At 37.4% G+C, this 13718-nt stretch overlaps 1 protein-coding gene across 2 annotated transcripts in view; it reads right to left on the bottom strand.

The window, feature by feature from the left end:
* The window catches only part of TMEM163 (transmembrane protein 163), an 84259-nt gene that overhangs the window by 3045 nt on the left and 67496 nt on the right, over positions 1–13718 (bottom strand). The window contains exons 6-7 of one of the 2 annotated variants that reach the window (XM_026714630.2): positions 6103–6214; positions 127–268 (exon numbers count right to left, since the gene is read on the bottom strand). In XM_026714630.2, the coding sequence (XP_026570415.1) occupies positions 127–268; positions 6103–6214 (254 nt within the window). The remainder of the gene's footprint in view (positions 1–126; positions 269–6102; positions 6215–13718) is intronic. The other variant, XM_087920329.1, reaches the window with a different exon arrangement.

Genomic DNA, 13718 nt, shown 5'->3' with positions numbered 1-13718 from the left:
TTAAAAATATATATGCAGCATTGAACAAATGGCACATGAGATAGACACCTTATCACAATCATGGAGCAACATTCAAACGCAAATGTAAAATGATTTCTTTAAAAAAAACCAAAAGGTTTCACTCACTTGGCACCATAGGCAAATATTGTAAGTCCAATCAGAACTCCTATACTTCCATCCAGGTACCAAACAGAAGCATTGTGCTTAAAAACTTCCGCACTCAGGAGGATGGAAAAGCCCATAATTCCTCCTACCAGAGAGTTGAAACCTACAATGAAATAAATTAAGATTAGGCCCTCCTAGCAAGAACAAGGAATTCAAGAAATAGCCAACGTCAATGGGTGCAGGATTTGTACATTGTTATGCCTGAGTTCAGGCAGGACCCCTGTGCCTGCTAGCAGAATTACAACTCCCCAAAGTTTTCAAATGTAGCTTATGACTAACCAAAGCCCATTTCAGAGAGGGGTTTTTACACTGCAGAAACCTAATCCATCATATCGTGTCATAAATCTTAGTTGTCCCAATTCACAGACTGAGGTTCCCATTAACCCTTTAATTTTCCTCACCCTTTGGAACAGCTGCCTTAATACGGTCATCTATGCCAGGCCATGGAATTGGAAAACTTGGCTTTTTAAATAGCCAGTTGCATCCCAATGAAAGATAAAACCATTTATCCCATCAGTGCTGCTGCACTAGAGGTTGAGTTCTGGGTTTTTAAGGCAGGGCAGCGTCAAATTCCGTGGACCGCATTTGAATTAATACCAACCATCTGCTTTCTCGAAGCTGGAGCCGTAACTTCACTAATTCTGCAGTAGATCCAATCCTGCAGGGACAACATGACAGCTATGCAAATATGGCAGAGGAAGAAAATGAAGCTTGCTGCCAAGGAAAGTCTATTCAGTGCGTTCATGCTGGTTGTAGATGGGGGTTAGAGAACACACAGCCCCAACAGCAGAAAACCTTCACAGTGTGGCAAAAAGGAAAGGCTGCCAGGATTTGATATTTCATCAGTGTTTATAAAATAATTGATTGGACCCAGTATTGACAGAAAGGCTACTGACAAACCCAAAGGTTGTTCTTTTGTGACTTTTCATAATCAATTCCCTTTCTCCTATCTTCCAATAAACCTCATCCCATTTCTACAAGAGGCTCCCAATTCACCCCCACCCCACAATCAAATGTTAAATTAGTCACTTCTCACTCACAGCAATTCAGGTTCAAACAACAGATACAAGGTTTAACCAGCAGGATAGAGGCCCAAAAAGGCTGCAAATGGGCACACTGAATATACAACAGTGGGGGGAAGGGGGGAAGGAGAGAAAGAGAGAAAGACAAAAGGAGAAGGGGGGGGAGTTTTAATTTGTGCTTTTGGATTCTCAAGAGACACCAGAGGGATTCTCCAATGGTGACAATTGCACCCAAGAGCTCCATCAAAGTTCACAAGGAATTCCATACTTCACCGAATCCTCCACTGGAGTTGTGAATGCTAGGCAGTGACTAACAACAATACAACCCTCAAAAAATAAAACAGCAAAGGGAAAATAATGGTCATACTTCAGCTCTGTTCTTCAGCTTCTGGCCATAAGATGTCAGCCTGATCACATCTTTCCCTCACATTCATAAACCCAGATTAGCCACAATCCAATATTAACATATTAACCACCCACCTCATTGCCTAAAACACACACACACACACACACACACACACACACATTCATTTGGCCCTCACTCTTGCCTTTTGGTTTAAGTCAAATGATTAGAATGAAAATCCTCTAAAATTAACAGCATTCCTTCTATTGGCCACACCATCAGTGTTAACATATTCAGAGATGGTCTTCTGTAGCATAAGTCCAAATAGGTTGTTTATCTCATCAATATACCTCCCATATGTTAATTAGGTTTACTGAATAGCTTAGTGACATTTTTAATGGACTTTGCTGACTTCACAGACAACTGAAAATTACACTTCTGTTCTAGAAAGCCAGGGTTAAAAGCTTATTGGAACTAGTAGCATCTCCCAGATAGACGGAGTGGCATATCCATGGAGACTTGATGTTGCTACAGTAATCATTCTGAGACTGCCCCAACATCATCTCGAAATTATACATGTGCCATCTATTTACAAACAACACAAAACTTGAGGACATCACAGCAATCAAAGTGAAAGCCACTTTTCCAACATGCCTATGTAATCACTGGGAGCTGAATTTGATTTGAAGGAGACTTTAAATTAAGAATTTTGTATGCAGAGTGTTTTAATGGCTTGTGAGTGAGATCTTCATTTTCCAGAGATTCTATTCTATTCAATCTAATGATGCAAAACTAAAGAAATCTGGGCCATCGGCGCATAACCGCCTTTTTCCCCTAGCGCCGATAGCGATTTAACTAAAATAGGTTAAACACATAGACAGCAGACTAATTACACAGTTCACTCCTTAATTTTCTTAATGGGAAAAAATAGCAGCAGTGCAATTATCACAAGCATATAATTAAAGGAAGAAAAGGAACATTCTCAGCTATTTGTAAAAACCAGAAGTCTGTTTGTTCTAAGCTCAGAAAATAGGGAGATGCAACAGTATTAGTAAAGGGTCTAACATGAATGTCAAGAGGGTTTATTTCTATTTACTAAATTAGATTTTTCCATGTAGAACTGTGCTTAAAAACAACAGAATGTTTGTCACACTTCTATTCTTCTATATGTTGTAAGGCAACTCTTATTAACCAGATCTGTAGTTTTCGCCAATAGTCACATTAAATAAAAATTCACATCAAAAAAGGATTTTCTAATATTATATATTTTGTAGTAATGCCTATGGTTCTACAGCCTTGAAAGATCAGTTTAAATCAATAAATGAATGTTTGCAGCTGCCCGTGTCCAACATGGCATCCATTTCAGAAACACACTTTTCAGACCATATCTACCGTACCACAGACTCTCTAAATTTCAACTCTTATCTCCAACTACCATCTACCACTCCTAAATTTTGTTAACTGAGGGATAATCAACTATTGCTGAAAGCTCCAGCAGGGTTAATGGTAATAAATCCATTAGTTATTGCAAGAACTTTATAGGATGAATCACTCTTTCAATCTGTTTCCTTCTCCATATCTGTCTATGATTATTTGTAATTATTTCACATTTCTGTACCACCAGGTCCCTCAAAGAGAAACTCTCTTGGAAAACCCCCCAGGGAGCTCTTTGTACATGAAATCAGAATGCTGATTATAAGCCTAAATAGCTTAAGGTTGAGATATTTGAAAAGCCAAGGTCCCTTAATCAACCTATCAACCTATCCATAGTTTATTTAAAAGCATCAGAGCCTCTGGCATTGTCTACCAAATGGAAAGTCCAGTTTGGAAAATATCCAGACAGGGGGGCATTTTTAATAGCAACACCATGATTCAAGAACAGTCTCAAGGTAAGACTGGCTCCTTCACTGGTCAGTTTTTAACATACAATAAAGACACAGATGGATTTTTAACTCTGATATGGCATCACTCTCTAAATTCTAATGCAAATTCTCAGGTGTTATTTGCTTTCTGATCAGCCTTAATTTATATTTCATTATACTTTGCCCCAGATGAGTGGTAGAGCAGGAATAAGATTTATACATTTAATTAAATAAGAAGACATGCACTTCTTGTATAATATGCTGGAAATCATCAGGGAGCCAGAATAATAGAAAAAGTATCAATTGAATAGATCTTTCTTCCCGAAAGGCATCAGAAAAGACTTGAATTCATGTCTCTGAAATCCTGCCCCAAATTCATTAGCAGCAAAAGCTTCACAGATTTGACAGGGTTAGACCAGATTTACTGCAGGACACCAGGATCAAATCCTCTTTAGATAACAAGCCTCAATGTTCTAATCATAGGGCTTTCTTCCTGTCCTTTCAAGTTTATGAACGGTTGGCCAGTTTTGTCTGGCCTTGCAAACAGGAGACATCTTCTCTAAGTTTACCTAAAGAAAAGTTCTAACTGAAGCATCCTAACGTAAGGTCACCTTCCGTTATGGAGGAAGAGATTAGTTACAAATACCCCAAAATGTCCAGTTGACCAATTGTCATATAGAGCTGCAAGAGTTTTCCTTCAAGGAAAGGAAGCTCCCTGGAGTAGCTTTGGATAGGCAACATATACATTTATTAATTGAATAAATAGTGAAAGGAGTAAGGAGCACAGACTTGGTCAATGCGTCACAGATTTTCTCATACCCAAGCGAAGGAGAAGGAAGAAAGGGAGATCTTGAAACTTTTGGACCAGGTAGGAAAGGAGTCTCCTTTCTAATTCCCAAGAGTGTCAGGGCAGATGCCAAATAAGGAGGAAGAGTTTTCTGGGTACAGGATAGTATGGGAGCATGGTTATCTGGCAGGAAGTATTCTGATTTGCATTTCTGTTAGAGAATTCAGTGAAGAAGCCCATAGTGTCAGAGGTGTTTTTTCAGGGTCTGTGGTCTAACAGCGAATAAATATTGATGCTCAACTTGGGTATGTCTGAGGAACTTCAAGCTTCACACTGCTATCTGCCCAAATATCTGTAAATATCTGAATCGCTATACATCAGGATTGGTAACCTAAAAATATAATTGATCCAACAGCCCTGTGAGATAATGGCTGTGCTAACTGAATTAAATTATTTTGAAATTTATTTCTAAAAAACTTGCTTGTGTGTTAAGATTTCTTATTGGATTACAGCTTGTTTCATATATTAAATTTCCAATGCCTTGGCTCTTGAAGATTTTTTTTCATTTTCATTTGAAGTAAGAGAAATACTGGATCCTTCATAAATATGATTACTCTTGACCATATCATTTGGGAATTCTCTTTATGCATTCAATTACAGTAGTAACTGGTTAAAGGCCACACATTGTAAAAATCAAAATCAAAAAAGCCTATAATATGGACTTGCTTTGTACATGCCAGAGAGACACAGTAAAGAGTGAAATTATCCCTGTTAACCTCAGACATAAGTCTCAAAGGGTGCTTCTCTCAGATGAATAAAAATAGGATTCTACCTTAATTTATCATGCAGAGAAAACACATCTTTTTATTTTTTACAAGAGATACATCAGTTGATGTTTCTTTCAAAACATTGCAGAGGAAAAAAGATAATGTCACCAGAATTAAAATTCCCAGTGAGAACTATTAGTCATTGTTGCTGGGGAACACAATAAATGATGTTGGCAACGTGGAGAAAAGTTCATGATCTTTATAAACTCATAGATTCAATATTATCTTTGAAGGATTGTTCTATTGTAGCTGTTACTAATCTTATTTATTTATAAAAGTTATAAGCCACCCATCTTACTTAAACTTAATTCAGTTCCAAACCATAAATATAGTTATAATTTGCAGGTAAAGAACCCAGTTTTTAAATTTGTGCTAAGGGCTTTTTTATTCAAGTCCTATTTTAAAAGCATTTTAATTTTAAAAGTGAAGATTAGTTTACGTACTGGCTAAGGAAAAGTGTGTGTGTAAGTGTATTGTATCAGCTGAAATAGTAAAACACAGATTTCTGACAACTCCATCACTGCACACATTAACGCAATTTAGGAGTAAAACCATCTACAATTCCTGAAGTCTGAAAAACAAGAAGAAGCAAAAGACAAACAGCAATTCCAGGCAAAATGCAGGTAGACAATTATGATTGAATCTAATAAAATGTAGATGCTTAGGGTTTTGTTTTGTTTTTAAAATGTCTACATTCTGGCCAAATGTTGAGTGTGGAAAGTCATCTAGATTCCTACAATAAATTTTGGTAGATTGTTTTTATTTGACTCTAAACATTTTATCTGACTATTTGGCTTCAAAGTTTATTTTTCCCTGTTATTTTATTTATTTAGACAAACTAATTTCAGAGCAACAAGCAACAGGATCAGGTAGTCCTTGGACTACTTCTGTGCATAATGTTTGCTTCTAAATTCATTAATTTTTTGAACAGGTCAGAGAACAAAGGGCTCAGTGAACTCAAAAAAGTTTACCAAATCTGTTATACATACATTAACCGAATCTCCTCTCTGTAATTTCATCCAATCACACACTTACCTCTACTTCACTAGCCTTTGATTTAATAATATCAAGAAAGAGATACCTGTTTGCTACTTACCATCTGTTAACAATGCTCTACTTGTAAGCACGTTCCCCAACATAAATTTGACCACTGCTAAAGTAGTACAAAGGATTCCACTTAAAATTGAAACACTGTATAGAAAGTCATCCTGAAAAAGAAAAGGGAAACATTCTATGCCATTTTGAAAGATAATTCAAATAATAAACTTCAAGATGTAATAATTCTTGAATCAAAGTTCACTAATATTGACTGATTGGTTTTATAACATAAACTGCCCCATTCTGGCAGACCTAGGTAGGATACAAATACAAAATAAAAATGGAAAACAATTACCAACAAAAACCCTAGGTGTCCTTCAAATACTTTGCCTAATTTAAAGCTCAAATGTATGCTAGAAAAAAACAACCCTGTTTTGTTTCTTTACAAAACCTCAGCAGAGTCAGTGCTGTTGACCCCCAGACTCACACTTGTTAAATAGGCAACTTTACAAACTGAATGAATGAATCTTTATCTCCAGAAGGGGCTTATTCCATTAAGTGGGGATCACTGGATCAGGCCTTCTCTTGATAGTTGGACCAGATAAGCAATACTAGATAATTCTGACATTGCTCTATAAATCCTGGTACTGGGCCACATGTGGTTTTGATTGAAAGTAATAACATCCCAGCATTGGGGCCAAAATTACGTCCTTTCCAAAGAAGCATCGAAAATGGTTATAGTGGGCACGATAGGTAGCGATAATTCTCACTGCAAAATTGTTGCTCTAAAGATTGATGTTTGAAAATGGGTAAATTTATCCTCCTGAAAAGGGCAATATTTCCAACTAATCAAATTATGAAGTAATATGTTCTTCTTTGGCACAGATGTTATGGTATTTTACAATGATACAGAAGTATTATTAAATGACTTTTTCTAATTTTTTTTTGTTTTTAATAATAAAGCATTGCAAGAATTTTTGTGAAGCAGCGGCATTTAAGGCATATCTTAGATATTTAGTATTGTAACTGATTACATTTTGTTAAGTCGTTAAAGGCTTTTTTCCTGCTTCATTTCTTTTAATTTTAAATTTTGGGGAGGTGGGGGGTAACATTTCTTTCTTATTTAGCACTGATATTTTTTCCTACCATATATCTTTGCATTTTATTCATTCTAAAAAAGAATAAAGATTAAAAATATAAAACAAAAATAACTTTTAAGATAAACAACTGGCATTAAATAGGAGAACGCTATAATTTTTGTCTGAAAGGAAACACCCAACCTCCCTGGAAAGCGAGATGCCTCAATTTTTTACTACCTTCCTAGATGGTGCCACACACCTCTAAGCTACAGTAGCTTGATAAAGGCTTGACCTCAGGCATGGGAGGAGGAGAGAGAGGGTCTTTCAGATGAATATTTCAATAGAATACATCTGTGTGTCTCTGGAGGAAACAAGAAAATTGATCTCTGTCTTCCTCCCCACCCCACCCCACCCTACAGAAATAATTCATATTCAGAGCCAGCAGTTGCAGCAAAACAGATCTGAGATCTTGGAAGCTGTAGAGAGAAGCAGATCCAAGCCTCAAAAACTGGGGAAAAAGAATTGGTCCCTATCACTCTTTTTGTCAGCCAGAAAACCAGATGTCAGGACTTTAGCCACTTTGGAACAGAAGGCTGCTGAGAATGGGGAGAGAAGCGTTTTGTGCCAAATCTCACACACCCAACAGCTGTCTAAATTTATGCTTTCCTACCAATTCCATCCAAAACAAAGGTACTCTGATTTTTTTCTGTCAATTGCATTTAAAAATACTGCTACACAACCCCTTCGTGTTGGTAATCAAAATATTATTACCACTTTGCAGCTTCATGAAGTGCAAACCAAGGTTTGAACAAAGAAGAGGAAGAAAAGAGAACCCAAAAAGAAAGAGAATTCAGGTTTCTGGCACAAAGGCTGTCAAACAAACAAACACACACACACACACCAGAATGTGTTCAATGAACTATTATTAACACTTCTGCATCAGAGCTGCTCACTGCCAACACCTGCTTGCTTTTCCTCACTCTCTGCAAATATCTCACAGGTATTTCACACACACCAAAATTAAACCAGTCCTCTTCCTATTCCACTTTGGGAAATGAACAGACTGCGACTGAATAGGAGTAAGGTCATAAAGTTCTGCAGAGTTTCAAGGCACCTCTCATCCAAAGAATTGATAACAGCCAAAGGGTCCAATGCAGAGATATGAATATAATGACAACAGGATCGGTCCACAATCTCTGGAAACAGTACAATAGCCCTAGGAGTGAATTATTACTTTTTGAAATTAATTCGCCTTCCAAAAATGATGAGACATACTTTAATACAGTGGTAAATGAATAAAATAATCCTAGCCATCTGCTGCCATATCCCTCAGGACCTTTCCTCTCTGGTGCCACACATCTTCTTGATATTGCTTCTGAAAATCATTAAACAGGGCAACAAATCCATCGGCTCGTATTGTTCATTGCTTCACTAGACTATTTTAATTAGAACAGCAGTGCTGAATTACAACCAGAAGATTAACATTTAAACAGTACCATAATGAGAAAAATCATTTTTATTTAATATGAATTTACTAAAATTTTATATTTAAATAATATATAAATTTTATATATGTGCATGTGTCTATTATGTATATTTCTTTAAATACTTGCATGCAAATATGCCTCTACTAGCCCTATTGTTTATTTGCATCGATGCATTGGCTTGGAATATCATGCAGCATCGAATCAATATAAAAATAGTCCTTAACTTAGGATTGTTTGTTTAATGACAATTTGAAGTTACAATGGTCTTGCAAAAAGGGAAATTACAATCATCGTACCACCCTCTACAAACAAGGGCCAAAGTGCTGGCGCTGCGATTGTTGCAGCATCTTGTAGTCATGTGACCACTATTTCCCAGTTAGCTTCCAACAAGCAAAGTCAATTATGGAAGCCAAATTTGCTTAGCAACTATTTAATAACCACAAGGGAGGGAAGACTTATGAATTCTGTGGCTAAAAAACACAAAGTTTCTGGAGCATCTGAAGATTTAGATTTAAAGCTTTACAAAAGGATTGCCTTGGAAGTTAGGTAAGCCTAATATTTATTGACTGATGTATGCATTTATTTCTATCCCACCTTTATTACATATGATCCTTGAGATACATGAGATTGCTTAAAGAACATTCAAAGTTACAATAGATGCCAAAATTGATGTATCACCCTGTTTCAAAATTACAATGGCTGCAGCACCTGTGGTCATTCACCCTCCTGATCTCAGGATTGCTGCAGCGCTGTCGCCCCCTCCCCGCTTCTCTCCCCCCACATCCCACCCCTCAGAACCCACACATCCATCACCCACCGCACTTACCTTTTGAAGCTCTCCAGACCCCACACTGGGGAAGGAGGGCAGGCCACTTTATTTTGCTACCTTAACAAGGTCTGGATAGCACTGCAGAAACTTCTGAATGCTGCAGAAATCTTCTGCAGCACTGTGCAAATCACGCTAAAGCAGCAAAATGGGTTGCTTTATTACCGGCTGCATGGCACAATTTGGCAAGCAGTGCAGGGGTGGGATTCAAATTTTTTAACAACCAGTTCTGTGGGTGTGGCTTAGTTGGTGGGCGCGGCCAACTCAATATCATTCACATCGAAGCACACATCTCCTTGCCTGGCCTCTCATGACTGTGGGGATGCTGCAACAGTCGTAAGTGTGAAAAATAGTCATAAGTCACTTTTCTCAGTGCCATTGTAACTTTGAATGGTCACTCCACACAAGCAAAGTACCAGCAAAGAGAGACAGTTTCTGTAAGCAACACCAGAATGTTTCCTTCCTGCCTTCCTTACAGGATTAGGCCAGTAATTTCTTCTAACAACCGGTTCTCTGAACTGTTTAGAATATTAACAACCGGTTCTAGCGAATAGGTGTGAACTGGTAGAATCCTACCCCTGAAGTGGTGGCTATACCAAAATGAAATTCAGCTGCTGAAAACATGACGGCTGCTTCCAGAATCATGCCATGAAACTATGCATTCCTGCCTTCTGGAAAGCCTTGGAGCTCTTCAAAAAGAGTTTGGCCCGGGTGGGGTGGGAATCAGGCCCAAAGCCTGCAAGGACTCACTGGGAGTGAGAAAAGGCCTCTTGGGACTCAAGGCATGGGAAGTGGAACATGGAGAAAACTCGGAGATGGGGAGGCCTTGGGAATGCTAGGGCAGGTGGGCATGGGCCTGTACTAGGCCTCCAAGGGTTTCCCCCACCCCTAAGGTAATTCTGTTCCTCTTACTGGGATGGGAAGTTAGCCGAGTCATAGCTGCCTGAGCTAATAGTTACATAATGCCTATTGCTACATGCAACTGTAATGGGCAGGCTCCATTACAATCATATTTTGAGGACTACTTGCACTTTATAAATAAATCAAGGCAAACAATGTAACCTCCTCCTATTTTCCTCACAATAACTACCCTGTGAGGAAGATTGGGTTGAGTGACTGGCCCAGGTGAAGTCACCCAGCCAACTTTCTTGCCTAAGGTGGGACTAAAACTCACAATTTTCCTGTTTTCTAGTCTGGCACCTTAACCATTTAAAGTAAATTGGCTTTCCCATTGATTTCTACGAGACAGAAGTGATGAAAGATTTGTTTTTGTCTCAAATATGTAAATATTTCTATTATATTTAATTTTTCTTTTCATTGTAAACCTCAAAAAAGGCTGCATTTGTTTCTAACAATGGTTAGACAGCACTCATGGATATTCCATGGTTTGCTAGACTTGCTAAACCAAGTGATCCCAAAAGGAGCAAAAATGGAAAGGAGAAAAAAATGTCTTTTAAGCAGATTTTACATTCTATTTTTTCATAAACTCTCACAGAGGCTGGTTGCAAGGAAGACTCCATATGGTAGGGATGTACAATTTTGGCTTTCAGCACAAGTCGGCTAAATATGCAACTGGGATAAATAGAAAGATGTAAGTGGAGCCAAGGCAAAAATTAAAGTTGGTTTAATTGATAACAGAATTAAAATATAAAAAAGCAATGTTCATTTATGTGCTGTGCAATAAATATTTTGTTTTTCGTCAAGGCTTTCATCAGGGTACAGAAGCAGAATAAAATTATTTTAATTTTTTTACTACATTATTATTATTAAAACAATCTTCTATTGAAAAAATGGAAAACAAAATGTATGAATATATTTAGGTGGATAGAAATAGAAAAGAAGGCAAGACTTGGTTGCAATAACAAAGGCAATAGCATAAAATAAGATTCTATTGTGCTTGTAATTAACTTTATTTTATCAGAAAATATTAAATATCAGTTGGAAGTCTTGCTAGCATCAATAATTACTTTGACTCCAATAGTCAGTATTTTGCAACCATGCTTAATTCTCACATGGATATCTCTAGGGAGGGAGCTTCCCTCTATGTTGTTTCTCTCTGTGTTTGTTCGTTTAGCCTACGGATATTTTTCTTTTATATACAATAATGCTATTTTTGGCTACTTCATCATCATTCCAAGCTTTCTCCCACAATACTTTAATTTTAGGGAAAATCAGTGATAACGTTTCAACAAAAGTAAAGACAAAAATTCCCTGATCAGACAGAAAGACAAAGAGACACTAACAGATTTTTTTAATACCTTCAATTCCATGCACATTTGGAAGAGAGATCGTTTTTATTCTACATTACACACTTACTGAGATGTATTATGAAATGTATTAATCCTATCATACATCATGTCTTATTAGTAAATATATCTCAATGCTTTCCTAGGTGTACTGAGATGTATTTGCCAGAGGGTTGCCATGGAAACTATACAATAAAATCAAATAAGTCCAGCAGATACTTGTGGTATCTCTGCTGGACAAAAAAAAAATCGTAATAATTGTTTCATATAAGTCACCACTGTGCCTAGATCAAGACTTACAGCTCATTTGAAAGACTGGTTTATAAATAGCGCATCATAAAATCACATTTAAGTGGCAGAGAACCTGCTATTTCCAAACTGTTTAATGCTCCTGCACAATGAATGGCAAGAGCTGAAGAGAGAAGAAACATGGGTTTGAATATGACCAAATTGTGAAATAGTAATTTTCAGCCTACATTTAATTCTCAGACTTTGCACTGGGACACTTAAATGTTGTAAGATGGTAAATACTGAAACTTTAATTATAAAAATCCTTAAAGTGGGATCTACATTGAAAATCCAAAGCAAGTCTATCAATATCATGATGATCCAAATCCATGCCATTTGAGAGCCATTTGATGTAGTGGTTAATGCATCAGGTTAGAAACCAGGAGGACAGAAATTCTATTCATACCTTAGACCCAAAGGCAACTTGGGCCAGTCACTCCTTCTCTGCCTAGGAAGGGGACAATGGCAAACCACTTCTAAAAATTTGCCAAGAAAGCCTCATGGACTAGTCCAAGCTATTGCCAGGATTCAACATTGACTTAAAGAAACAAAACAAACAAGTGCCCCAAACAAATTGCAAAGAATCAAAAGGTGAACTGTTCTATGGACTTGGAAAACTGTGTTGACACAACACCAAAAGAGATAATACTAATTACAGGAAATTGAAATCATAGAATCAACATATAATTTTTAGAAGTCATCTAGTCCAATCCCCTAGTCAGGGCAAGATCACTAGAACATTTCTAACACATAATCATCTAGTCTTTCTTTGAAGACCTCTAATGAAGGAGAACTCACCACTCCTTGTGGCACACTTTCCACTGGCTGAAAGCTCATACAGTAAGTTTTTATTTATTTATTTATTTTATTTTTATTTGTCTAAAGCTTACAATGTAACAAAAACAAGAATAAACATAAGTTTAAATACAAGAAATAGGAACTAATAATTGGGGAGAATAGGACAGGGATGGTAGGCACAATTGTGTGCTTATGCAAGCCTCTTACACACCTCTTAGGAATGGCATGAGGTCAATAGAGGTTAGTTTGAGGGTAAAGGAGTGGGGGGGTTTGAGCAGGTGACAATAGCATCAGGTAGTGAGTTCCAGACATTGACCACTCTATTGCTGAAATCATGCTTCCTGCAATCGAGTTTGGAGTGGTTTACATTTAGTTTATATCTGTTGTGCGCTCTAGTGTTGTTGTTGTTGAAGCTGAAATATTCATTAACTGGTAAGATGTTGTAACGTATAGTACCATATCATTTTCCTGATACCTATCATGAACACCCTCCCTCCCCTTCCCCTCCTTTGTAGTTTTAACCTACTAGTTCTGGTCCTGCTCTCTGGAGTTATATAGAATAAATCCACTCCCTCTTTTATATTTAACTTTACAATATCTCCCCATAATTAATCTTCTCTTCTGTAGGTTTAATATACCCAAAATCTTTAAAACATTTCTTGTAAAGCTTGATTTCTAGGTACTTCATCATTTTGCTATTTTTTCTCTGAACTTACAACAAGTTGTCACTGTCCTCTTTTGAATTGGGGTGGACGCAGTATACACATAGGGGTCTGATCGGAGTAGAGTGGAATAATTACTCCCCATGATCTAGACCAGGGATGTCAATCTCGCGGAGTCACAGCAGCGTCACATGACATATCGAGACTTTATTCCCCTTCGCTAAACCAGGCAGGGACAGGGACAGCACCTGATGTATCCAGCCCGTGAGCTGTGAGTTTGACACCCTT

This window comes from Pseudonaja textilis, chromosome 1, assembly GCF_049901715.1.
Source record: "Pseudonaja textilis isolate UNSWEBS1 chromosome 1, rPseTex1.2, whole genome shotgun sequence".
NCBI lineage: Eukaryota > Metazoa > Chordata > Lepidosauria > Squamata > Elapidae > Pseudonaja > Pseudonaja textilis.
The sequence above is the reverse complement of the archived record's forward strand: the minus strand, read 5'-3'. Positions and strand labels throughout refer to the sequence as shown.